This window comes from Strix aluco, chromosome 9, assembly GCF_031877795.1.
Source record: "Strix aluco isolate bStrAlu1 chromosome 9, bStrAlu1.hap1, whole genome shotgun sequence".
Taxonomy (NCBI): Eukaryota; Metazoa; Chordata; class Aves; order Strigiformes; family Strigidae; genus Strix; species Strix aluco.
The window spans coordinates 5,385,578-5,412,289 of NC_133939.1; the positions used below are offsets into that span (position 1 = coordinate 5,385,578).

At 42.6% G+C, this 26,712-nt stretch overlaps 1 protein-coding gene across 1 annotated transcript in view; it reads left to right on the top strand.

Moving 5' to 3' along the window:
* The first annotated feature begins 6,695 nt into the window (after nt 1-6,695).
* The window catches only part of MYO7B (myosin VIIB), a 50,808-nt gene continuing 30,791 nt past the window's right edge, over nt 6,696-26,712 (top strand). The window contains exons 1-19 of the mRNA XM_074833258.1: nt 6,696-6,710; nt 8,555-8,668; nt 9,283-9,435; nt 10,663-10,847; nt 11,683-11,804; nt 12,494-12,636; nt 12,725-12,838; nt 14,517-14,670; nt 15,614-15,690; nt 16,002-16,121; nt 16,342-16,484; nt 17,776-17,986; nt 20,387-20,522; nt 20,750-20,910; nt 21,914-21,964; nt 23,729-23,866; nt 24,836-24,988; nt 25,244-25,342; nt 25,898-25,992. Coding sequence (XP_074689359.1) covers nt 6,696-6,710; nt 8,555-8,668; nt 9,283-9,435; nt 10,663-10,847; nt 11,683-11,804; nt 12,494-12,636; nt 12,725-12,838; nt 14,517-14,670; nt 15,614-15,690; nt 16,002-16,121; nt 16,342-16,484; nt 17,776-17,986; nt 20,387-20,522; nt 20,750-20,910; nt 21,914-21,964; nt 23,729-23,866; nt 24,836-24,988; nt 25,244-25,342; nt 25,898-25,992 — 2,384 coding nt within the window. The remainder of the gene's footprint in view (nt 6,711-8,554; nt 8,669-9,282; nt 9,436-10,662; nt 10,848-11,682; nt 11,805-12,493; nt 12,637-12,724; nt 12,839-14,516; nt 14,671-15,613; nt 15,691-16,001; nt 16,122-16,341; nt 16,485-17,775; nt 17,987-20,386; nt 20,523-20,749; nt 20,911-21,913; nt 21,965-23,728; nt 23,867-24,835; nt 24,989-25,243; nt 25,343-25,897; nt 25,993-26,712) is intronic.

Below are 26,712 nucleotides of genomic sequence, written 5' to 3' on the forward strand. Positions count from 1 at the left end.
TCCATAAAGAAATGTAATGGCTTTCTGCAACTACCTAAATAGAAGGCAGCATGACAACTTTAATGTGACTCATTACAACACAACAAATGAAGTTCTCTGCAGACAAAGCACTAAGGTAGGAAATGAGTTGGGAGTAATGTAACAGAAAATAATGGACAAGGGAAAACATAAATACAAACTAACAAAAAAAAGATTGAATAATGTGTACCAAGGTACCTGGAAATTGTACCAAGGTGCCTAGAAAACACAGAAGTCTATCACATACTTAAGTTCCAAGCAGGATCAGAGTATGATGGTAAAAGAAAGCTAGCGTTATGATGGCAAGCCACTGTCCCAAATTCCAGCTGCACTGAGGCTGCATTGATGACAGAATAGAGAATTTCTGCACTTAATGGAAAGTGGAAGAAAGCATAGAGGTTCCTTCCTAACAGTTATGAATTCCCATCTTTCTGAAACAAAACCTCCTAACCCTGAGCCTAGTGTTGTGACATGCCACGTGCACTGCACAGGAGAGGGTGCACCTGTGTCTTAAGCAACCTCACCTCAGCAATGCTGAATAATTGGGCATCAATTCTGACAGCTATTCTGCAGGTAACGTGTGTGCGCACACACTTTGTCCCTCATGAGCCAGAACTTGGCACTTACCACCTTGTAATATATTCTTGTAATACCATCTTGGCTGCATCCCAAAAGGAAGGATGGAGCGACACTCAGACCATAATGGGATTGCACAGTGGGGAACAATGACCTGCCTTCTAGCAAGCAGAGTAAGCAGTGCCCACTTGGCCTGTGTGAAGGTGTGTAATGACACAGATCCCAGAGCCCCACCAGTCTGCCTCTCTGTACAACCTCATGAACTGGCTGGAATGAAATAAGCCTTTCCCTGAGGGACAGAATGCTCAAGACAACCAAGGAATGCACTTGGAAATCCTTTACTGGTATGTACTTCTTAATTTAGTTTGCTTTGTTCCCTGCAGTGTGCCTTTCAGAGTTAACAGACATCAGTGACGTAAAGCTACAAATCTGCTTAGAGGAAGGGAAGGAGGTTAGTGTAGACAGGAGGGCTTCTGAATGAACAGTTTAAATTGCAAACTGCTGTATCCAATCCACCTCCCTTCAGAAACCTCAGAAAAAAAACCTATGTTAACATAAAATGACGCTTAGTATCTAGGACTCAGGGGTGCAGAAATGACAAGGCCACTTTGATTTAGCTGGAGAGGAAATGTGAGAGGTAGTACCATGTGCAAATTAAACCCTTTGATCCTGATATCAGTCTCTTAATTAGGAAGCTGTCAGGAAGAGGCAGTTTTGTTAGCACATGTCTATCCGGACAGACCTATTGCTCTGAACAACAGCAGGATTAAATTCACCAAGGATTATCCAATTTTAATTTCTTGTATTTCTCAGTGCATTACTCGTCAGCATAGACCGTACTACAGATTACCCCTAATTAGAACTACAAATCTGTCTGTGCCCTGCACAGTCCCTCGCCAAACTCCGTCTTCAGCAGTGAACAGAGTTGCCCGCTCCTGGCAAGTTCCTGTCTTTCCCCCTTTGCACAGCTCAGTGACTTCCCAAACCTGAGCTACCCCTACTCACTCACAGGCACTTCTCTGAAGAATCCTTTAGCAAGGCGCCTGCTCACTCATCTCTTATTAGGTACATGTGCTTTACAAGGCATCTAGACTGCTTCCACTCAGTATATTAAGTCTCTACTTGTTCAGCTTATGTTTTCTGGCTCTTGAGTATGTCTAGACTTAACTGTTAATATCCATCTTCCTTACAACACATATTTCAAGCCATACAATGAGTTGTGCTTTTCTTTCAGAACCTCGAGTTCTCTGTGTTTCCATCTCATAGAGTTTATGTACTGTACTAGGACAGAAATACTGTACTTTCTGAAATAGCCCCCTACTGCGTCTTGGTCACAAGTGTTAAAAATGTATATATTTTTAGAATGAGATTCTCTACCCCAAAATGCTCCATTTGGAATTTCAGCAGGTATGTTTCATTTGCTGAAGAAATATGCATGGCACTTTCTTCCCTGCAGACTAATTACACAAAAAGCTTTGGTTTCAGATATCTGCCTTGGTAGTAGAAAGGTATGTACTTTGATTTATTTGCCAATATTTGACCTTCATCTAATAAAATCAGTACTTGAAATTTTGTTAATCACATACAGCATACAGACTTCTCCTAAAAACTGTTGTATCAGAAATAAGTCTGCTAAAGAACTCCTTGGAGGCCAAATCCTAGAGTAAGAATGATTTGCACAGTTAAGAAAGCTCTCCTCTCTCCTTGTGGTTTCCTGTCTCTCTCTAAAAGTCTCCAAGCCCTGGAGGGCCTATGCTCTATTTTCCACTTGTATCTTCATTTTTGCTATAAAACTTAAAGAAAAACCTCATGTAAGGAGGCTACTATTAAAACACAAATATGTAACGTGGTTAAACACACATTATTCCCAACTATTTATTACCATGCTTGAATGCTTACCTCTGATTCAGATATGGAACCACAGCAGGAGCCCCAGGAATCTGTCTCCAACATGGAGGATTTTTCCCATGTCTTTCCCATCATACAGTGCAGCTACATGGAACCTAGGAAACAAGAAAATAAAAATTAGGGTATTAGGTATACTAAATTATTGCATATTTACATTTGCATGTTTATTAAAAGGCATACAGAATAGTCATAGTGAGGCAAGCAACCTGTTATGTACAGAGCCCTGAAGAAAGGTTGGGTTAAAGTAGATGGAAAAAATCTCATCCTCGTTCTTTGGGCTCACCCTTAGAGTTGAAATGTGCCTGATTCCTGGGTCCTTGCTCCGGCTGGAGAAACCCTGTATCTGCCTCTCTACAGATATACTACACTTCTGTTTCTTTACCATACATCACATCTAGTGCTGGATTTTAACAGGATATGCAAGGACACAGGATTACTGAGAGTACATGTGGAGAAACAAGCAAGAGGGAAGTTCTTGGCCATCCGGAGTATTTGTTGGGAGATAAATTAATGATAACAAACCCAGGAAGTTTTGTCTCATTATATGTGTGTGTGCATCAATTTCAGTTAAGCACCATGGGTTTATTTTGCTTTGAGCTCTAGGTAGTGTGAAACACAATCCACGTAGGACATGGACTGATAGGCATCTTCTGGCCTTGCAGAAAAAGCTGTGCAAAACCAAGGGAAGAGATGAGAGATGAGGGCCCGATTTTCCTCTCATCTAACAATCTTGGTGAAAACAAGAGAATTCCAGGGAAGTCAGTGGTGTTGGAGCAGCATAAGACCAGATGCTAAAGGGTGTTCCTCTGGGAGTGCTTTCCAGAAATCTGAAAGGATTCAGGCACAGTGGAGAGATTGAAGTTTAAGGTTCACCCGGGCAAGAATTGGCCTTCCTGCTTACTGGAATGCCTGACTAGGAAATGACATATATGCTGAACTGGGAGCAAAGTCCTGTAATAAATAACCGTGCTTCAGTCATTTCCTCCTTTGTGCTGCAGAGAACTGGCACTCAGTGAGGGATCCCTTAATGGCACCAGTGCCAGTTTCACCTTCTTTTTCCTTCTTACTCCAACGCTTATGAAAAAGAGGGAGCTAAGCTGCAGAAACCAGACAGTGAAGATTTCTTCAGGAGAGGTAATTTCCCATCTTGTGGGGTGCAATTTTGTTGACGGTGCTGCATTATGTTGGAAAGAAAAGCAACAGAGAGAGACAGGCATTGTCAGAAAGCATTCAAGCAAGTGGGGAGTTGGCATTTTAAGCATTTTAAATGTTGAAACTGTGGATCTCCTCCCTACATGTCCATTCTTGACTGCCATCATAGACTGGATCCGGAGCTAGCTGTACCTTTGATGTGATGTAGTATGGCTGTGCTTCATGTTTGCATGTACCGCTCCCTCTTTATTCTGGGTAGATATTTCTTTTCTGTTGCGGTACTCTGGTTTCTGGCGCAGGTGAAAAAGTATCTGTCAGTTGTGTAACTGTAGCTGACCTTGGCCTATGTTTGCTAAGTACCATGCTTCTGTACCACCTTGCATCGCTCATAGTAACAGGTCATCACACTGTTGAAGTTAATATGCAGATTCCTGAGTCCTGAAAAAGAACATGAGGACTTTGCCATAACAATAACTGATTATGAAAGATGGAAGTTCCTTCTTGAGAGAGTGTAAAAAAAGCACAGAAAAAGACCAAGCAGCCAGAAAGAACACATTCACATTGCATTGCTAAATTTTTGTAGATATTGAGCACAATTTACATCTTAGTTACAGATGAGCTCCAGAGGTTGCCCTAGTCTCACAGGGAAAATCAATTCTTAATACAGTCAGTCCTTGCAGTTTCTCCATGTGCCAGCTTTTGTCATTAAGTGTGACATTCCACTTCTTGTTATTGGGTCACCTACATGAATGTTACATTTAAAATTCCTGCTTTAAAATGTGTGTTAGCATTGGACTTCTACATCAGCAGTCTGTCATCTCTTGAAGTTTCTGTTTATTTTCCACTTTGGGATCACAATACATTTTTTAATTTTGATAATTAGTTATTTTCAGCATACCTTATGATAACTTTAAAGTAGTAAATCATTCTGGGATTGCTCAGAAACCCTGTTCAATCCACGCCACTGTATAGCTCTTTATAGCCACAGATAGGGCACAAAGATCATGTAGCTTGTCAAGCACTTCCTAGTTTCCATTTTGCTACCCTAATAGCTCTCCTTATGGTTAAGACATTGGTGTAACCCACAACAGTGGCAGTATCTTGCATACAGGAGTATAGCTGCTCTTTCCTTTTAGTCTGAAGAAAAGGTTGTTTATGCACCCATCGATTTTAAATAAGACCATGATTTATGGAAGCTATTTATACCTTCCCAAATAACATAGGTAAAAAAAGGTGGGCAGCTATGGGAAAGCAAGTGACAAAATGAGCCCTAATTCTCTCACTGCAATGTTTTCTTTTAGCATTGAAGTTTATTAAAACAAGAGGAAGAAAATAATGGTAACCCTGAACTTCACCTTGAGGTGTTTTTAATGGTAATCTTCATTTTTCAAGAGCATGAATTTCCAAAAATAAAGTGGTGACTTGAAACACTTCTCTGATAATTTAGTTGCAAAGTTCTAAATCTCAGAAAATTCTATAGCTCCACCATAAAATGAAGATAAATCATAAAATTATTTAAATGATTCAATCGGAAAAGTAATGAAATCTGGGTACCTCTCAAAAATATATACCATCCATATTACACAAAAGTGTAAATAGCTATCACAAATTTTAAACGTAAGATTTTAAAGCCTTTACACACAATAGAAGAAATCTCAAGGATTTCAGTGAAATTATTGATGAAGTATCCCATTAATCACTACTATTAATGATACTTCAAACCAGGATTTTGATGATTATCTGTATAGCACAGGTAGAAGACAGAACTTCCAACTCAGTTAATTTCTAGTTTTCTTGGTTTGTTCAAACTTTCCAGAGAACCTGCCCAAAACCTAGGCAAGCATAATTTAGGGCCAGAATAAAATAACTTCTCAAAAGGCTATGAGACAACAAGAGATTTAGATTTGAGTGTCAAGACAAAACCAGAACAGGTGTCTGTCTTCTTCATGGGGGATGTTCCAAGAGATCATGGACTTGCCTGGAATCATTTTCTGCCAAAGATCATTTTCTGGTCCTGTAGTGTCCACTCACCTTGTAAAGTGGTTTCCAAGTGGTTTGCCATCAAACAGGAATGTGCAGAAGAGATGCAGATGGTTCAATATGTCCTCATTGAGCATGAGTTGTAAAATGTGTTCGAGATAAATTGCTAAGAAAATGTCATTGATAATACATCATGAAAGGGTAAAATTGGATTCATTTTTAGTCCAAGTTTAGCATTTTATGGAGCATTTTGCTCATCGCAAACATTTCATTCTTATTATCAACTCTGAGCTGAGCCTTTTCTCTGGGTGTGCTGGAACAATGGATAGAGGGAGAGATGCTTTAGAGAAACGGAGAGAGCAGAATGGGTCGCACAGCTGTGAGAAGTTTGTGAATATGAGGCTGTGGAGACCTGGGCTAATAACTGATGTCTGCTGCACACAGCAGCTACTGAATCACAGGTTACTCAACAGCCTTAGTGTGCAGGGATCACCCCTGCTAGTAGGAAGAGATAAGAGGGAAAAAAATCTGTCTGGAACTCTGGAAACATTTAGAGGGCACTTAGCAAAGAGTCTTTACCTGTGATTTCCCACACACCATAAGAGACATACATCAGCCTTCCTGCTGTAGCAAAAATGGGAGCTGGCAAATCACACCTAGTCCTGGAATCACTCCCAAAATCCAGTTGCAGTAGCCTAATGGGACAGGAAGCAGATTCTGAAGACTTTGGTTCCTTGGTTGTTTCAAGGATCACAGCCTAAACAGCATCATCCCTTAATCAAAGCACGGGTGTAGATTTCTGGCCACCAATCTTTTCACTGTTACGTTTTTGATAGTGACTTCTAATTTTATTGTGGTTCCCTCCAGTTCCTTATTTTGCTGCTCATGCCTTCATTGCAACCCCTCCCATTCCAGCAAAGGAAGGTGAACTCTAAACCTCAGTTTCTATATGGTAGTAGGTTCAAGCTGTGAGGGTCTGAGGGAACTGAGCAGCTCAGGAAAGTATGAATTAAATCTGTGTCACTGAGCTAGCCACCCATAGCACCTGAACTGCTAGGTCGATGGATCAACCAACGGTAACTCTATTGCGCATCAAATTACATTGCATTGTGGGGTCTTTTCATTTGTGAGCCAAACTTGAAGTTCAGCCAATAAACATGCCTAGCATCTGATTGAGGAATTATTCAGTATGAAAATGTGCACAGTGACCTCTTCAGGGTTGAGAGCATCTCCAGGGTTATGTGGTAGAACTCAGAGCAGACCACCACCCCAGTGCTGCAGGTACTTTGCTTTGGGTAGATGGTTTCCTTGTTTCTACATTGATCATAGCTTATTATGATCTCTTCTGCTTTAACAAAATCCATAAACAGAAACATTTTAAGGCATTTTGATGTTATTTTTTATAAGGAAACATCTCAAGGAAACACCACTGTCTGTTCTGATCAAAGCCCAAGCCCTTTTCAGGCCTAATGTTATGTTCTTCTTGGCACTGCAGGTTACATTCAGTGATCTAAAACATAATGGTGGTTTTCAGAAAGGTAAGTCCTATTCTTTGCTGTGATTTACTGATTAGCCTGTGGCCCAAAGAGGAGAAAATTACCTTAACATCATGGTTCAACTCAAAAAGAAAGTAGCAATAACCCAGTATCAACAAGGTATAAAATAATATCAATCTAGACTAGAGATGCAGAGGTGTCTTGCCTAGCTGGGCCGTGCTTATGTTGAGCTGGTGACCTCTGTCACAAGGTGTGGCACTGAAACTGCACACCTTACCTCTGGAGTTTTATTCAATGCAAATGAGAGCTGTGAGTCCGTAACATTCTTCATAACCTTTTGCAATGTTTATAGATGCTTTACATTACAGTTGTTTGGTTTTAAACATGAGCCCACAAAGTATTTTGAGAGGAAAAAGAAATAATTTTTCAGTAAAAAACTTGAAACTTTGACAGTTAATGCTACAGTATGTAACAAACGCTGTATATGACAAGAGACTCAGCTATAAAGCCGGTTCCTCGGCAGGTGTAATATGAACTACCCATTGAAGATCTGACCTACAGCTTTGCTCAATTTTCATTCCAGCCATTACAGTAAAGCTTTCTGTTTGAACCTGTATTAGTGTCTGGAGCAAGAGAAGGTATTCCTGGGGACTGGGGTTGGGGAGTATAACCAGGACAGTAGTGCAGGTGACACCAAGATGGTGCTCATTCCTAGGAAAGGGCAGTCATAGCTCTCATCTTTCCTCCAGTGACAGCAGAGCAGTTCTGCTTGCTTGCTTGCTGTGCAGAGAGGCAGGATGTTGCCATGCCTCTACAAATATGAAGAGAGGAGATGGGCTGAATAAATAACTCTTTTTTTTTTTCTCTGAAGATAGATCATAGATGCACTAGCATTTCTAAGTGATTTCAGCTATAGCAGAAAGAATATATATCTAAAAACACTTGCAGTAGAGCCTTCTACATATCTGGGCATCTAGTCTGTACATCTGTTTGTTTGTTTTTCTTTTTCCTGGTAATGTCTGTATTTTCAAGCATCCCTTCTGAAAGAATACCATAGCTGATATGAGGCTGCCACGGCACTTCAACAGCATTCACTGTGCCCCCTGACAATCTCTGGGAGATAGTGGAGCTGAGTAATTGCTGTCTGTGTAAAAGCTGTTGCCTTATTTCCTCTTGTGAGACAGCTGGGCTTGATGACTTGTTCAAAGTCACGTTCCAGGTCAGCTGTGGAGCTCGGAGTAGAACTCAGAGGTCTTGATACTATAACCATTAGACTGTACTACCTGTGAGCAGTAAGAACTTATCCATTTAAACACTGCTAAAGAAATCAAATCACTATAAAATTAAGACCGAGAGAGGTATGCTTGTGAGCTACATGGTATCAAATATGTCACCGTACTTACAATATCTTTTCTTCTCCCCAGGGTGATCATGTGTGGCTGGACACTCAATCAAACAGTGAATTTAATGTCCCTATTGGGGCAGTTGTGAAGGACTCTGACTCAGGACGGATCTTGCTGGAGGATGATGAAGGCAAGGTGGGCTGCTCTATAACTTTCTGTAAAAGATGAACATAAAATTTAAAAGTACAACGTACAAAAGAATGGCCCTATTGGGTCAGGCCAAAGCTCCATCTAGCCAAATGGTGTGACTTTGATAATGTCTGGTAGGATATACTGAAAGACAGAATATAAAAATAAGGCAAATATAGGGTGATACCCTAGTATCCCCACGTCCTGGCACTATGAAGATTTAGAGCTTCCTGAGCTAGAGGTTATATCTACGTAGTTAAGAAAAGGAAACAGACAGGCTCCAATCCCTAAATTTGGTGGAGCTTTAGGCGAAATCATGATCCCACTAAAGTCAGTTGGGGTTTCATCCCTACCTCATACAATGTTGTGGTTGTGATTACCTGACGGAGCTGCACTCTGAACAGTGCTAAATTTGATGTTCAGAACCCACAATGGCTTCATCCATCTGGTGCTGGGGAGCAGCAAAGCAGTCAATTTCTGTAGTTCAGTTTACTGTTTGTTAGAATATGCTGGTTTGCTCATGGATTGTACTGAATGTTGCTCTGGTCTAACACGGCTCTCCTTTGTTTGCCTCTGAGCAACAGCATGACACATTAAAGCTGATGCCTTGCCTTTTTCAGGAACACTGGATCACGGCTCGGAACATGCACATGGTACACCTGATGCACCCCTCCTCTGTCCAAGGGGTGGAAGACATGATCACCCTTGGGGATCTCCATGAAGCAGGCATGGTACACAACCTCCTCATCCGCCACCAGGAGCAAAAAATCTATGTGAGTGCCAAGGTCACCAGACAGTACTTTCAGGAATGACCTCTGTGACACATCTTGCAGAGCTACCTGAGCAGCCTGCAAGCCTTTCACACATGGGGCCCTCTGCTTCCTTTACTGATTGAGAGTGCCAAGGAGACACAACATAGTTTTTCTCTTCTTTCATTCAAGTAATTTAGCTGTGAAGAAGAGAGCTAATAGCAGTCTCTGGAATGACAGAGATATGCACAGGTAGTGACCCTGCTTACTTTCTCCTAGGGTGATCATTTCCACCAGTGACTGACAGCTAAATCCAGCCCACGTTACAGCTTAGTGCTGCTATTACCTGCAGCTGTGACACAGGATCAATCTAACTAGTACACAGTGACATGATTTGGATTGTCCTCCAATCCAAGTCAATGTTTACTTGATTTTGATGGAATAAAATAGATGAAGAATAAATCTGGATATTTAGGGTCCCTGGTTTCATTTCTTGTCCGTTACAGGTTTTACCTGTGACTGAGCAATTTGGCATTTTTCGTTTCTTTGCTCCTTAGTTCCTAGTTTGTAATATGATAATAATATTCAGGTTTTTCCATGCTTTGCCTCCCATGTTATATACACTGTAGGAGAGAAGCTGCCTCTTACAACACAGATGTGTTGAAGTTTAGTGTAAACAAGGACTGATTTTATAGATGCTGCAGTTATAACTACCAAGATGTGTGTATAGACCTGTTATATTAGACTTTACCAGTCTGAAGTTGTCTTATGTAGAAGTTCTTGAACAATATTATTGCTTGCATTTCCACAGCCTTCAACAGCCTCCTTCATTTCAGTGGTGCTGTTGTTCATATTACTAAATGACTGTACAATAACTTTGCCCATTAGCAAAGTTCAGCTACATCTGCACTAGAACACAAAAGCAGCTTGACAAAAGACTTCAAAACAGCTTATGATAGCACACAAAAATGCCAGGTTAAATTGGACTTTCTTGTGCTTTAGCCTGAGACAGCAAACTGAGCTGTGATTTGGCAAGGAGATTATAGCTAGCATTCTTCCTTCTCCAAAAACCTTCATATCCTGGGATTTTTAATAGAAGCTTATAGTGAGGAACCAGGCTCTCAGTCTCACCTAAGTGCTGCTATGGATCTCCCAGGCTTCTATCCTGCCTCTGTTTAGATTTATACTGCAAGTGGCTTTGGTTGTATTCTTGGTTTGCTGTTAGAGGTAACACTCATAACTGTTTTCCAGACTTACACAGGATCAATCTTGGTAGCAGTGAATCCATACCAGCTGCTGCCCCTCTACACAGCTGATCAGATCAGACTGTACTGTAACAAGAGGATTGGAGAGCTACCACCTCATGTCTTCGCCATTGCAGACAACTGTTATTTCAATATGAAGAGGAATAAGAGAGACCAGTGCTGTGTGATCAGGTGACTGAATTCGGAGGGAACAAGGAGCAGAAACCAAGTCTGGCATGTTTTTGGGGCACCTTTGTGGACACAGGAGACCTTCCAATGGAAGGGCACAGATAAGACTAGAGACAACAGGAAAGAAATATTTTCTCCCCTGCTACTTCATGTACAGTTAGGGCTGCAAAAGGTAGAACATAAGCAAGGGATTTCTGAAATCCATTGTTTTCCCCCAGAATCTTTGAATGTGGTGATACATTCTGCACATGGTCACGACATGTATAAACATAAAATATGAGCCTGTGTGATGTAAGGCTATCTTTTATCTTGGGGACATGATACTTATGGTACATACACTTTCTGAGAATAGAGATTTCCCAGAGAGAAACAACCTCTGCTAACCTGAAGATGGAGGGAAGCTTTCTTCATCCTATAAACACATAACATGTATCCATTTTCTGTTAATGTGTGAAGAACCAGATCATCTCATTGCAATAATATCTGATTGTAGCTGAGGCAACTCAGTTGATGTGCTAAGACTAGCATTGAAAATCTGGTAATGCATTAAAGAAGAAAAGCAAGTGGTCATTTAAGTACAGAATGTCTTCCATGGAATTCCTTGTTTTTAATCAGTGCGAGAACTTAGTCCTCAGCCTAAGTCTAAAAAACAACTTAAATTTTAGCAGATAAGATGATGAAAGTCTAAAATTCTCCAGCCCTCCATGAAAGACAGTCTGATCTGCCATTCACAGGGTAAATATAAATGGGATTTTTTTTTTTGACTTGGTCTGCCATTTTGCCACCCTAGCCAAAAAAGAAGAAAAGAAACCTGTAATGATCTTGTTTCTTACTGCAGTGGAGAATCTGGAGCTGGGAAGACTGAAAGCACAAAGTTAATACTACAATTTTTGGCAGCTGTCAGTGGCCAGCATTCCTGGATAGAGCAGCAAATCCTAGAGGCCAACCCCATTCTGGAAGGTGGGTTATTTAGCAAACATGCCTGATTTACCACCCTTATCTCAGGATTTTTGTATCAGGATAAAAAATTCAGAAACAGATCTTTGAACCATTGTATTTGCATAACTGCTAAAACCCCCAAAACACTGGTGATGCAGGGTAGAAGTTCTCCATACTTTTCTGCCATGAAGTCCACAGCAGCTCCCATGCTGTAGGAGGAGGTGCCGCTGAAGTATGTAACCTGGAACTGCCGGGAGCACAAGAGTCCTTGGGAATGCAGAGCCCAAGGTAAAGACCCCTGGTTTAGCATTGGCACCAGATAGTGGCAAAGTGACAGGCCAACCATGGATGTATCTGTAGGGAAGCTCCCTGAGACACCTATCTTTCTCTGTAGAGGGATTAAATGTGTTCCCAGTAAGTCCTTCTGGAGGTCTTCAGAAGAACTGTGCAGCTCTCTTGGCTGGCCAGATATAGGGCACATTTGGATCATTTGAATATGTCTTTTAGGACTCAATTATCTGAATACACAGTATGCCTGCTTCTGTCTTTAGGAGGCAGTCTGAAACCAGACATACTTCAGTGCTTGTCAGCATTGTCATTTGGAACACAACATGTAAAACACCAGCAGCAAAAAAGAAAGGTGTAAAAAATAAACTTGATGTTCATTAACTGCAATGACCCAGATACTATCTCTGTCTCTTGCCCATCAGCTTTCGGAAATGCCAAGACAATTCGAAATGACAATTCAAGCCGCTTTGGGAAATACATTGATATTCACTTCAACCAAAATGGTGTGATAGAAGGAGCCCGGATAGAACAGTTTCTTCTGGAGAAGTCCCGGGTTTGCCGGCAGGTGAGGGCACTGGCAGATGTACATTCTGCCTGCTCCTGTTCAAACTTATGCTGACAAGGCTGTCCATTGGCCTCTTTCTTTCTTCTAGGCTCCAGAGGAGAGGAACTATCACATCTTCTACTGCATGCTAATGGGGATGAATACAGAGCAAAAAAAGATGCTGAATCTGGGCACTGCTTCAGAGTACACTTATCTCACTATGGTAATAGTCTCTGCTTTCTTCTCCATTATCCCTCTGCTATTTGCTTCTCTCAGCAAGCAATTACAGTCAGAAGAGCTGCAGATGGGTAGTTACCAAATAGGAACACTTCTTTCCTTAGAGTACCAGAAGCAGTAACACCGAAAGTGCTGTGAGCCTCAGTTTCAGAGACTTATTGTAATGTCTTATCAGTGGGAGGCAGCTTGTGGCAGTTCAAAGCTTTCTATCAAAGTCAAACTTAAGAAACATGAAGGGCATCTTAAAGCAAGTGGGAAATATCCCCCACTTTCACAGGCACTCCGATTTCATATGAATGCAAGGGATCTCATGCCAGGGAGAATACTAATCAGGTATGTATACCTTAGGGGAAAATGAGTAAGCAGAAACAGTGCCAAGAATCCTAGTCCTTATATCTGATAAATCTTATATACATAATGCAGGAAGCTGGCATTCAATCTAACCTCCAATAGCTGATGTTAATGTCCCTGTCTGGGTTTATGTTGCCATAGTGGCAGGAGTGGGATGTTCATAGTGAGATTTTTGAAAACAGCTAATTGGTTGGTTTAGGGCATGAAAGCCATTGTGAAAATCCTGTTCTTTAGCCTGTGCAGATACTTCATATTAAATATGTTAGCTGGTTTGATTTGAACTGTTCTACAGCCTAGGGAAAAATGAGGCTAAGTTCTGCCTCTGCTGAAGTTAATGGGAGCAGGACATCTAGTTTCAGTGAAAATTAAATCAAGCCTATAAAGCTGTTTCTGGAGTCTCAAAAGCAAAACCATTAAAGTTGCTGGAGATTTTTTCAAATGTAATGTTTTCAAAATAGCAGTGATCTTGCAGAAAGCTGATGAATGCAATTCATCATTGGCCATTCCATAAAAAGCTCTGAAGTTCCCTGGGTCAGCAGGAGGGCAGTATAATACAGAGATAGGAGGATTAGATTACAGGAGAACGTATCCATGGTTTTGTTCAGGTCAGCTCTTGGCACAAGCTGGCATGTTTACATGCTGTAAACTGAAATGTCTAGGAATACTTCACTTCTGTAATCATCACACTATATTGTCAGTAATAGCGGGGATAAAAAAGGCATTTTCCCATCTCCATTAGGGCTGAAAATAGTTTCTATGAGGAGCTGCATCCTAGGACCCGCTGTGCAGGATTTATTGAAGGTTCTTCTGATGCTGCTTTGGATGCTTCCATCTGCCTTCCACTAGAACCTAATATTCTTATTTTGAGATTTGCCTTCTAGTACTGATCCAATCCTACTTGCTTTGATTTGGGATTAGGGCTCTTAATTGTCCATTGACAAGGCAGAGGGAGGAAATCAAAGAAAGAGGCATGGCCTTCTATGTGTAGGTAACCTTGTCAAAGTTTCCTGTCCTTCTATGCTCCACAGGAGCCTTCCCCTCAGCTTCTCCTTTTGGCTTCCCCAATATTCAGTCTAGCCCTGGAGAAATGCATTATTTAGCCCTCTGCTAATGGGTTCTTCTTGTGAGTAGAGATGAGGGAAGAAACAGCCATTGGAAGAGTATATAGAATGTAGGTTTTTACCTTATGTCTTGTGGCAAGAGGTTCACAGGGTATCCACATTGTGTACAAGGGTTTGTCAGCCTGCAGGTCCTTTGTTTCTTGCATCGGTACCGGGAGGATTTTCCTAACCTGTGGGTGTGGTGTTTTGCAGGGCAACTGCATGTCCTGTGATGGCCGGAATGACGCGAAGGATTATGCCCACATCCGCTCAGCTATGAAGATCCTCATGTTCTCAGATTCTGAGAACTGGGACATCAGCAAGCTGCTGGCTGCGATCCTGCACCTAGGGAATGTAGAGTTTGAAGGTAAATTCAGCATTGTTTGTGCTTCGTCCTTTACTGGATGGTAAAGCCCTCAAGGTGCTGCCTGCTTCCATCTGTACAGATTAGGTTGTGTTGCTCTGCTCTGTATAAACAGGTGAACAGGGTTGGAAGGGCAGGCAGATAAGCACCATGAAACTCTGATTTGTGACTCCACTGCCTAGTGTTTTGAAAAATATCATCTTATTATTATTTTGTCACACTGTCAGGTTTCCATGGCTATAAATGGGCCCTTATCACACAAACTGAAACAACAGATAATATAATGCCATGTTACATTTGCTGATTGTTGTGCTATGCAAGCCAGCGGATGCAGGAGCATCTCAGTGGTGTTTGCTGTGGAGATGCTAGCAGTCATTCTCCTGGCTAGGTCTGGTGAACACTCACCTGCATAAGTGCACTTCTGGTACGGCACAGGCACAGTGTGAGACACCCACCAGAGGGATGCCAGAAGCTCTCACATTTTAGAAAAGGACTCCTCCTCACTTTGTGATACAGAGGGTCAGCTGGATACAGTGATGTCAGCTGGATTCTTTGGAGTAATGCTGGTTGCTAAAATGAGGGACTTCCCTCATTCTCTTTCATTGTCTAAATTTCCCACAAGGCAGATACACAAAAAAAGTATTTTCAGAAACACATTTTCTGAAGTCAGATACCACTTCCCCAGATTCCCAATAGCTACTATTTAAAATTAATAACCTTGTCAGCTTTGCTACTATTTTTAGCCCAATGTTCTGGAGTTGTGAGGGCCCTTTACATCTCAGGATCCCTGGGTGAAATCAGGACCCTTCTTAGTAAAATCATCAAACACATGAGTTTCAAAAGAGAGCTTACTGCCTCGCCACGTTCCTAGAGCTACAGGGTTACAGAAATATGGCTACAATAGCAGAAATGATTCACCCTGAGATTGACTGTTTCCTCATTGTAGCGGCTGTGTACGACAACTTGGACTGCTCTGATGTGATGGACTCACCACACTTTTCAATTGCAACCAAATTGCTTGAGGTAATGGACTCTTATCTTCTCCTGCTAGTTCTCTCCTTCACCCTCTCTCCCTGAGCACACTGACAAAGCATGTCTCTGTGGAGTGTTTATGTATGGATGCATGTATAACAGGCACATCCCCTTCTTCCCGCTGACACTCAAGTGACGCTGTTGCAGATGTCTCTCTGAGCTAGGAGATCTTTAGCAGGCTGCCAGTGAATGCTGCTGAACAGGCAGTTTGTCATGGCTGTCCTCCTGAGACAGACTTTGCTGGATCTCTGGATCTCCTTTATCCACCTGGAATGACCAGGTTGCCATGACTCTTCTGCCAGGTGGACTCCAGTGAACTTCAGAACAGCCTCACAAACCTCTCCATCATTGTTCGAGGAGAAAGTGTGTCCAGGCCTCTGAACATAGTGCAAGCTGCAGATGGGAGAGATGCCTTTGTGAAGGTACTGGTGCTTACAGTTTCTCTGTTTAAAGACTGGGGATGTGTTCAGAGCTGTCTTACTGGTTGAGGAGCCTTATGTGGCAAACATTTACCCAGAGGGCTCCGGTCTCTCGTGGTCTTCAGGCATAGTTTGACAGCATTGTAGCAGCACAACAGCAGGTGGTAAGCTATGTCCAAAGACTGTAACGATGGGCTCTAATTCCTCTTTAATTTTCTCTCAGGGTATATATGGACGGATTTTCCTGTGGATAGTGAACAAGATCAACTCAGCCATTTTCAACCCAACTTCTCAAAAGCCTAAAAACAGATATCAGTCCATTGGGCTGTTGGACATTTTTGGGTTTGAAAACTTTAGCAACAACAGGTAGGATATTCATTTCCACTGGGAAGCTGAAACACAGTTGATGTCAAGGGAAAGAATGAAAAAACAGACACATGCTCTTTCATTATCATCCTTATTCTCAGAAAAGCAGTGAAATTTCCATTACTGAATTTTCCCAAGGATGATCATGCACAAATTCCATTTTTTTCAGCCTTGGTCATATTTCTGCCTCCTCCCCAACCTTCATTTTGGTGCAGCCATTTTACATGTCTATTCCAAAACCTCAGGAATTTTCTCAGAGGAGATGGCTATGAAGCTGCTATGAGCAGGCAGCCACTATGTGAGGATGTAGTTTGTCCCCATGTCTCTGTATAAACTTTCTTGTTCCATGGCATTTTTACAATGACTCTTGGGATGCATTTTGCATATAGTACAAAGGAGGCCATGTTGTGTTTCCCATTTTTGCTCATGCTTCCATCTTGCTCAGTGTTCTCATGTCCCTTTTTTGGGGCTTCTTCATTTCTCTACTCTTAAGGACAGGTCAGCAAAATACCAGGTCAGTATAGCATTGTACCACTGCTACCTCTCCTACTGGTGGTTTCAGTCCCAAAGCACCATTTCCGTTTGCCCTTCTCTACAGGGGCAGCAATTCTCTCAGTCGTATGGTACCATATCATCAGTACTCCACAAACCATCAGCACATATTCTGCAGTCTTTTCCAATCCATTTCAACGGATGCATCTTGCTTGCTTTCAACAAGATAATATTCCTCACTGACTTTTGGAACACGGTCTAGGATCTGTTCAGCCCATCTTCTATCTTTTGTGTTCTTGCCTATTTTTTTATGCTGTTCCCAAAGGCTGCAACCCACATGGGGCCTCACTATGGTGATCACTCCACAGGCACACGCAGTGTGCCACAGCAATTATCAGGTAATGAAATTCAGGTGCAGCATTAAGAAGTGACTAACAAAAGAAGTGGTAGAGCCAGTGCAAGTAAAAACACATCACACACTCATACAGTCAAGCTATTTTCACAGTTATATGTTCCCCTTTATCTCTAGAGTTTCCTGAAACACATACAAGATCTTTCCTTGTTTACTCAGCAACACTCAATCATCAGTTGGCTCATTTCTGTTTATCTTTATCATAGCAGAAGATATATGCCTTATATTGCTAAGATTGGCAACATGCAGTGTGGTGATCATTAACACTGTGGAATATAGCAATAGTATATCTGAATATGTATTTAATACAGAGAATAAACAAATACCATAGAGCAGTGCAGCACTGGCCAAGGATGACTATGGATTCCCACCTTGTCCCCCCCCCAGCTTTGAGCAGCTCTGCATTAATATTGCCAATGAGCACCTTCAGCAGTTCTTCGTGCACCATGTCTTCAAGCTGGAGCAAGAGGAATACCTTGCGGAGCACATTGCCTGGAATAACATTGACTTCACTGATAACCGCCAGGCTCTGGAAGTCATCGCACTCAAGCCTATGAATATCATCTCCCTCATTGATGAAGAGAGCAAGTTCCCAAAGGTAAATTTCTGCTTTCACTTGTGATGCCTGGCTTTGCACACAGCTCACAGGTAACAACTGGTAACACCAATTGGTAAAAAGTGGCTTTCTGATACATTATGAGGGTCAATGTCTTCTCCCCATAGATGTTTCTTTTAAATTAGCTCACTATACAAATGCTTCACTCCCTGCTGGAATGTGCTCTTCCTGGTACCTGGCTGTTGAAGCTCTTACAGTTGTTCCAGCCAGAGAAGGAAGGAATCTGGATCATTTTACAAGGGCTTCTTAGGAAATCTTTGAATTCACATATTGTTTGATTATTGTTCTGCTGTTGATCTGGGCCGCAGCTTGCTCTTTCTTCTCCTGGATGACAGACCTAGTTGAACAATGTCACCATTGTAGGGAAACTACAGGCCTGTCAGTCTGACCTCAGGAAGGTTATGGCGCAGATCATCTGAGTGCCATCACACAGCACATACAGGACAACCAGGTGACCAGGTCCAGTCAGCACGGGTTTATGAAAGGCAGGTCCTGCTTGACTAGGCTGATGACCTTCTATGAGAAGGTGACCCGCTTAGTGGATGAGGGAAAGGCTGTGGGTGTTGTCTACCTAGACTTTAGTAAAGCCATTGACACCATTTCCCACAGCATTCTCCTGGAGAAAATGGCAGCTCATGGCTTGGATGGGTAAAAACCTGGCTGGATGGCTGGGCCCAAAGAGCTGTGGAGAATGGAGTTAAATCCAGCTGATGGTTGGTCACAAATGGTGTTCCCCAGGGCTCAGTACTGGGGCCAGTTCTGTTCAGTATCTTTATCAACGATCTGGACGAGGGGATCGAGTGCACTCTCAGCAAGTTTGCAGATGCCACCAAGTTGGGTGGGAGTGTTGATCTGCTGGAGGGTAGGGAGGCTCTACAGAGAGACCTGGACAGGCTGAAGCGATGGGCCAAAGCCACCTGTATGAGGTTCAACAAGGCTCAGTGCTGGGTCCTGCACTTGGGTCTCAACAACCCCCTGCAACACTACAGGCTTGGGGACGAGTTGCTGGAAAGGTGCCTGGTGGAAAAGGACCTGGGGGTGTTGGTTGACAGCCACCTGAATAAGAGCCAGCAATGTGCCCAGGTGGCCAAGAAGGCCAATAGCATCCTGGCTTGTATCAGCAATAGTGTGGCCAGCAGGACTAGGGAAGTGATTGTCCCCCTGTACTCAGCACTGGTGAGGCTGTACCTCGAATCCTGTGTTCAGTTTTGGGCCCCTCACTACAAAAAGGACATTGAATTACTCGAGCATGTCCAGAGAAGGGCAACAAAGCTGGTGAAGGGTCTGGAGCACAAGTCTTATGAGGAGCGGCTGAGGGAACTGGGGTTGTCTAGTCTGGAGAAGAGGAGGCTGAGGGGAGACCTTATTGCTCTCTACAACTACCTGAAAGGAGGTTGTAGCAAGGGAGGTGTTGGTCCCTTCTCCCAAGTAACAAGCAATGGGACAAGAGGAAACAACCTCAAGTTGTGCCAGGGGAGGTTTAGATGGATATTAGGAAAAATTTCTTCACCAAAAGGGTTTCCAAGCATTGGATCAGGTGGTGGAGTCACCATCCCTGGAGGTATTTTACAGACATGTAGATGTGGCACTTAGGGACATGGTTTAGTGGTAAATTTGGCCCTGCTAGGTTTATGGTTGGACTTGGTGATCTTTTCCAACCTAAACGATTCTATGATTCTATGAAATGTTATTCTGCAAAGGTCAGGCATCTTAAACAGGACATCAGAGATGAAAGTAGCGTCAGACATCCCAGACATTTCAGACAACCCTGCAGAACATTTTCATAGTCTCCAAGGCATGGTGGGGCTAAGCAGGACTGCTGGTCCAGGAATCAGATGGCAATGTGGGCTTGTCAAGAAAAGCAAGCCCCTGCCTCAGCTCATTTGTAGTCCTCAGGTAACAGTTTGAGAGGATCATGTGCAGGCAAACAGCTTTCCCCTTTCTCCCTTAAGAAGAGGGTGGTCCTGCTGTCAGGACAAGAAAGCATCTCTTCTATGATTCCCAGAGCACATGACTTCTCAGATAGCACAGCACTCGCTATGCCTAGCATGGGTAAGGGAGCAGAGCTAGCTTGCGAGGTCCAAAGATTTGGGAAATTCTCAGCACACCTGGTGATGTTAGTAATGTTATGGGCGCTTGTGTACAGCCCTAAAATACCAGGTCTTACGCTCTGGTGGTGTGTTCTGTCCTGATGCTTCAGAGAAGGGTCTGTGTAAAAGGGAAGACACTTCTGGAACTACCTTCCTCCAGGTCTACTACATAAATAAGGGGCAAAATTTGAGCTTTTGATATGTCTGATCACCACTTCTATGTTCGCTGAGCGTAGGCCAGTGCTGGGGGAAATCTGCTTAACTGTCCTTTTTTGTCTGTATTTGTTTCTAGGGCACAGAGGCCACCATGCTCGTCAAAATCAATTCCCTCCATGGCAAAAGTAAAGTCTACATCCCACCTAAGAGTGACCATGACACCAAGTTTGGAATCAATCACTTTGCTGGGGTTGTCTTTTATGAATCAAAAGGTGAGCCTATCTCTGCTGGACATGGAGGGTGAAGAGAAGGGCATGACCTGCCCTGGATGCGTGCCACTCCAGGGTAGTGTTGATCTCAAGTCAGATCAGGAGGTCAGGAGGATTACTCTAAACTAATCTGCAAGTTACTGTAAATGAAGTGGATTTTAGCTAGACAGAGTGGTGCTAGAGCCAGCAGGCTACAGAGGTGATAAGCTGATTTTGTTTCCATCCTATAGATTTCCTGGAGAAAAATCGGGATACTCTGAGTGCTAATGTAATGCAAGTGGTTCATTCCTCCAAAAACAAATTCCTAAGAGAGATTTTCCAGGTGGAAACAACCCCACCTAGTCTGGGACGTGGGACCATCCGGCATCTTGGATCTGACCATGCCTACAAGGTGCGCTTACTGGCACTGGGTTGCAGAAACAACTCATTTCTTCTCCTTTCCATAAGGTTTTGGCCGTTCTTGAACTTCTCTTTCTTTTGCACTGTCTCTGCAAATCCCTATTGCTTTTATTCAGCTCATTTCTATAAAGGAGTATGCAGGAAAAGTCAGGGTCTAGTGCTCATGTTGTAAACAAGTGTAATATTAGCCCTGTCTCCCAGGCCTGCATCCCTGGACGTGGTGTAGCCATGCCTCAGGCTGTCACAGAGGCATGAGTCACGCTACCTCCCCACATGTTGTCATCAGCTGGATGGGTTTGCTCTCTGACTGGACATCCACGCTGCATCCACATTGCCAGGATGGGTGTAAATTAGGAGGAGGAAATTGTAGTTCAAAAGGTTCATTGGAATGGAACGAGGCACCAACCAGAGACCCCTCCGCAAAGTACCTGTCCAGAAGCCAGCAGCTAAACTGCTGCCATACTGCACGTGTAGCCAGCCCATAACACCAAGGGGTCTGACTGGGCAACTGGCAGGTGAGTCCTGGCCTTTTTGTTCTTGCAGAGGGCTGACAGGCCAGCACAATGGAGCAAATAGACACTCTCTTTCCTGCTCCCAGAGACACCTGTAGACACAGTCTCACTGCCCTGCATATTGATGCAACTTTACCTCTCCCTCCTGGCCCAGAGGCTTTGTGACAGAGTTCATGATGGCTAACTCTCACAGAATCATCTATGCCTAGGGAGCCCTGTCCTGTGCCTAGTGAAAATGAGGTTGTAAAACGCAGTGGACTGAAAACAGAGTGGGGCAGAGTTCAAGTTCTCTGTCCTGCTGCAACTTTCACATACCTTGATTTCTGAGCATTTAACTATGCAGTGTCATCAATATGGGAAGGTACTTTTGCTTTTAATGTTTATATCTTTGAGTTTTTCTGTCAGGGTACAGAACAAACAGTCAGCTTGCTATCTTACCTATTCTCCTGGCATTGTTTTCTGATCCTGTCCTTTCTTTCTCAGTCTTTATCCCAATGTGGCTTTCTGCTGTCCAGAACATCTGGCCATGGACAGGTAAACAACCTGGGGGAGAAGAATGTCAGAAATGGTACAAGCAGCAACACAGAACTGGCTTAGCATCTTCTAAATCCTATGAATACCTTCAGATTAAATATCAGGTCTATCTACATTGCCCTAATGCTCTAATGGTTTTTGTCTCTATAAATAAGGTTGTGTTATTGAAAAAAACCCCTTTCCTTACATTTAGAAAGTACAGCAGCACATCAAGAAAGGAGATACTAAATGTGGGCTACTGCCCATTTCAAAATGCACAGAAGTTAGCTGAAATACCCCTATTAATTTCAAATAGGTTGGGCTACTGTTGAGAACTCTACAGAAAGAATAGGGAATGAAGTACCAGAAAAAACTTTGCTGTCCTGAGATCTCAGAGTTGCTCTCCTGACACACCAGGGGAGAAAAGTCACCACCATCTTAACACCAAATTCAGCTTTAACAATATTATACATGTGAGATCATGAGGGCATGGGCTTCAGACTTGTGTGGCCATCCCATTGATTTACTAGTACAGCAGAAAGGCCTCTAAGATCTGGGAGGACAAATTGCTTTTAACTGTGATACAGCTTAAACCACGACACATGTATATGCTGTTATCATACCAACTTTAAACAGATGCTTGCTAGCCCTAAGATGCATCAGAGCTGCTAAGATTCCCAGGAACTGTTTTCCAAAGGCATGAGTGTTTGGTCGCTGGAGGGCAGCATTACCCTGTAGCTGAAGCAGAAGGTGGCAACTTGAATGTTAAAAAGGGTTCTTTAAACGTAAAAACCACCAGAATGAGGTACTGTAAAGACCGTGGAAGTGAGGGCAGACACTGGACTTTAAATTATTTCCTTGGAAAAAAACAAAACAAAACAAAACAAAACAACCCCACAACCCACAAAACAAAAAAAACTAGCTGTATTGTGCTACCATGATTAGTTCCATGCCTGTATGTAAAAGGCCAGTGGAATCCTTTTGTTACTTGAAATCTGCACTGTAATTTAAAGTACCCTTAAAACACACTAGGAGGTAGAAGCTTAGGCCTATTGTGATGATCTGTGTGAAAAAGACCTAGGTGGAACCATGCTTTCAGAGAAGCTGGGGAAGTGAGGAGCTAAGAGCAACAGCCAACCGTAATCCCTCCGGGGTTACACTATTGCAACTGGGAGCAAAATTCAACCCTGCAGCAGTGAGACATAAAGCACTTTATATGCAGCTATAAATGGAGTAGCTCTTACCTTATCCTCCAGTAAAAGTTTGCCTTTTCACTGCTTACTGTAGTATTAATGAGCAAAGCAATCAGACACCCTAATCACTAAGGAATGACCTGTTCTGGATTTTTTGCATTCCTAGCTAGCTACCAGATGACAGCAAAATGTCTGGCGTGGAGGTTATTATTGATGTGGGAGTGGCTGTTTCTCACCAAGCGTTCAGGAACGCACCCATGAATAGCTTGGCACCCAGGCCCTACACAAAGTGCAGCCTTGGTTGGAAGAGACAGGCCTATGTGAGCTTGTGTGGGTGAAATTTCTTCCACCACAGCCACCTCCACTGCTACAACATAGTGCCCAAGTAGGTGAAGGAACCCAGCAGGGTTTCTTCGCAAGAATAAACACAAATTAATAAGATGCAGATGGTCGATTTAGCTCCCATGTAGGTAAATAATTTTTTTTCTGGCAGTTCTGTGATACTGTTACATCATACAAAAATACAGAGATTTATTATTTGGCGCCCTGACAGTGAATGATGTAGCAGTGAGCATGTGCTTACTCTTCCCAGGGCACAGATACCACCAAACGGCTCTCTACTCTGGGAGGACAGTTCAAGCAATCCCTGGAAAAACTAATGAAAATCCTTGAGCAGTGCCAGCCATACTTCATCCGCTGCATCAAGCCAAATGACTACAAGAAACCACTGGTAATGTTTTAACAATATGAGGTCTTGTCTTCAGTAAACTTTTTAATGAGAAAAAGCTGTCAGTTGCTGTGTAGCATTTTATATCTGTACTTCAGCCAAGAAGAGCTGGAATACAGGCTATTACTGCAATAAAGAGTGGTAGGATATAACTTTGTTAATTTACAAAAACATCTATAAAAAGCATCATAGAGTAATAGATGGGAAAAAACCACATAGCTGTATTCCTGAGAGGAATTGTAAAAGCCTTTCCTGTAAAGATAAATATAAAACTGGAGAGTTTTTAGCCCCTCAACAAAGGGAGGACAAACAAAAACCATTAGGATCCAACAATGATGATCATACTATGAAATAGCCTGAGAAAGAACAGGAGAGCTGTTGGTGTTTGAGAGAGGGGTGATGTGGCTTAATTTGACACTACAGAAGAGGAGTGGGTTTGTCATTAAGATGCTTGGCTGGAACTCGGGAGATCATGACCCAATTCTACACTAAAACCTTGTATGTGTTAGTCAAGTGAGTTAACTTGTAAAGTACTGCATGTGGCTTAGTGAGCCTATTTTTAATCTGCATTCCAAGAAACTATCAGCACACACGCTGTGCTTTGCATGGCTATGCCCAAAGGGCCTAAGTTGCTACTGCAGTTATTCACACCTGCAAAATGATATGAACAATTTATTGTTCCTCTGAAATTGCAGTTCTAGAATTGAAAATGGTTGCTAAAGCCAGACTGAAGTTAATGGACTGTTTCCACTGCTGATAAACACAAATTTGAAGACCCTTTGGGGGGACAGGCATAAGCCTGTAAAGAATTAATTTAGTGCACTAAACAAATAAGAAGTACAATTTAAAAAAGCATAGTAGGCCATTTTGCAGGCACTCTGAGGTTGGAGGTTAATAGATATGTTCTGAGGAATGCTGCATGTGTAGCTTCTTTCAGTGCTAAGTCTCCTCCTTGTCTGCTTTCTCTTTCAGTTGTTCGACCGGGAGTTGTGTATCAAACAGCTGCGATATTCAGGGATGATGGAGACCATTCAGATCAGGAAAGCTGGCTACCCAATTCGCTACAGCTTTGAGGAATTCTTTGAGAGATACAGAGTTCTCTTGCCATGGTCTGTTCGAGAACAGGTGTGTAAGCAAAAACTTGCTTTAAGGCTAATCTAACTTTTCCTTACGAGGCTTTAGTCATGCAGTCATGTTCCTCCTTTTCTTGACCATTTGAGCTGAACCACTTTCATTCACTATACTGTCAGCCCAGAGGTCGGTAAGACCTCATCTGTTTCTGTTCTTCGCCCTTTGAAATGCAGGGCAGTAGATCCTTACATAGTACAGCTGCTGTGTTTCACAACCAAGCCCTAACATGATGATGCTTTTGCACATCAGCTGAAGAATGATGCTCGACAGAGCTGTATCCGCATCTCCGAAGCAGTGCTGGGCAAGGATGAAAGCTGGCAAGCTGGAAAGACCAAGATTTTCCTCAAAGTAAGTAAACAGGAGTCTATTGTCTTTTCTCCCAAACAACTGGGTGCTTCACAGTATAGCTTGACCTGCTTGTGCAAGAGTGGTGACCCAGAAGGACTGGGTTCTCTTATAAACTCTCTCTTGAATCTGAGGCTGGATCTTTGTTCCTGAAGGCTGAATAATTTAATGGACACAGATTGGTGTAGGAGAGGCTGATCCTGTGCTCCAGTGTTGCAGCTGAAACAGCACAGTGCAATGTATTGGTCTCTGCTCAAGCCTTGAGCATAAAAAAGAACTGGATACCAGCACACTGTCGCAGGGGACCTCCTTGATGGTAGCATCCCCCCAGGTAAAAAAGGTCTTACTGCAGGCAGATTCCCTGCTTGTTTATGGCTATAGCCAGACATGGTGGGGTCAGACGGTGTGCACTCTTCCTATCACAGTTCCATAAATGCGTTTTAATCACAGCTTGCACTACATCATGCTGCTTTGGGGCCTCTTTCAGATCATGTGTCCAGTTTTCAGAAGTTGTGGGGGTGCCTGCTCAGCGGGCACATCCACACTTTCTTTTAACAGGATCATCATGATACAGTATTGGAGCTGCAACGCCAAAATATACTCACAGACAAGGTTCTTCTTATCCAGAAGGTGATGAGAGGATTGAAAGACAGGTCAGTGATCTTACAGAAGGGAATTTGCTTTGATTTGAAGCAGTAATCTTTGTGGTGCAGTTTAACACACTCTGTGAAGGATTTTTGAGTATGAACTGTATCAATCCATACCTTCCAATAGCCCTAAATTCAGTGCTCATTGTGTAACAGTGCACAGTGCATCTATGCAGATTTTGCACAAAGATTTGTTCTGGCTCAGTTTGTTTATTTTCATGATGCTTTTCAAAATGCAGGGCTCTGGCACATGCAGCTTGTATGAAGAGGAAGGGGTCAAAGGAGGATTTTTCGCTTAATGTTTCTAGTAAACAGTAGGCATCTGGAAAACAGGAAATCCCCATGGACTCTGTCCTTCTCAGAGCTACAAGAACTCTTATTTAGGATGCTTCTTTGATACAAGACATAGAAAAGAATCAGATAGAAACTAATTAGTCCTTCTCTTTGCCAAGGATAAACAGTTCTTGCATTTTGTCTGGTTTAGTTTGAAATATCTTCGGAAGTGAAATTTAGCCATTGTCAAGTAAATGTTTGTCCTCATTAAATGCTTTACATCATGATTTGTACTTATCAATCTTGTATCCCCCAACCAGAACCATGCTATAGGACTGAATCCTGGTTTGGTTTAGAAATATTCCTGACAGTAGAAAAGCAAGAACTAAAAACAATGACACAAACGCCTCAAAACTTTTCCTGTTTTTTCAAACTCTGCTTGTTATCTAACAG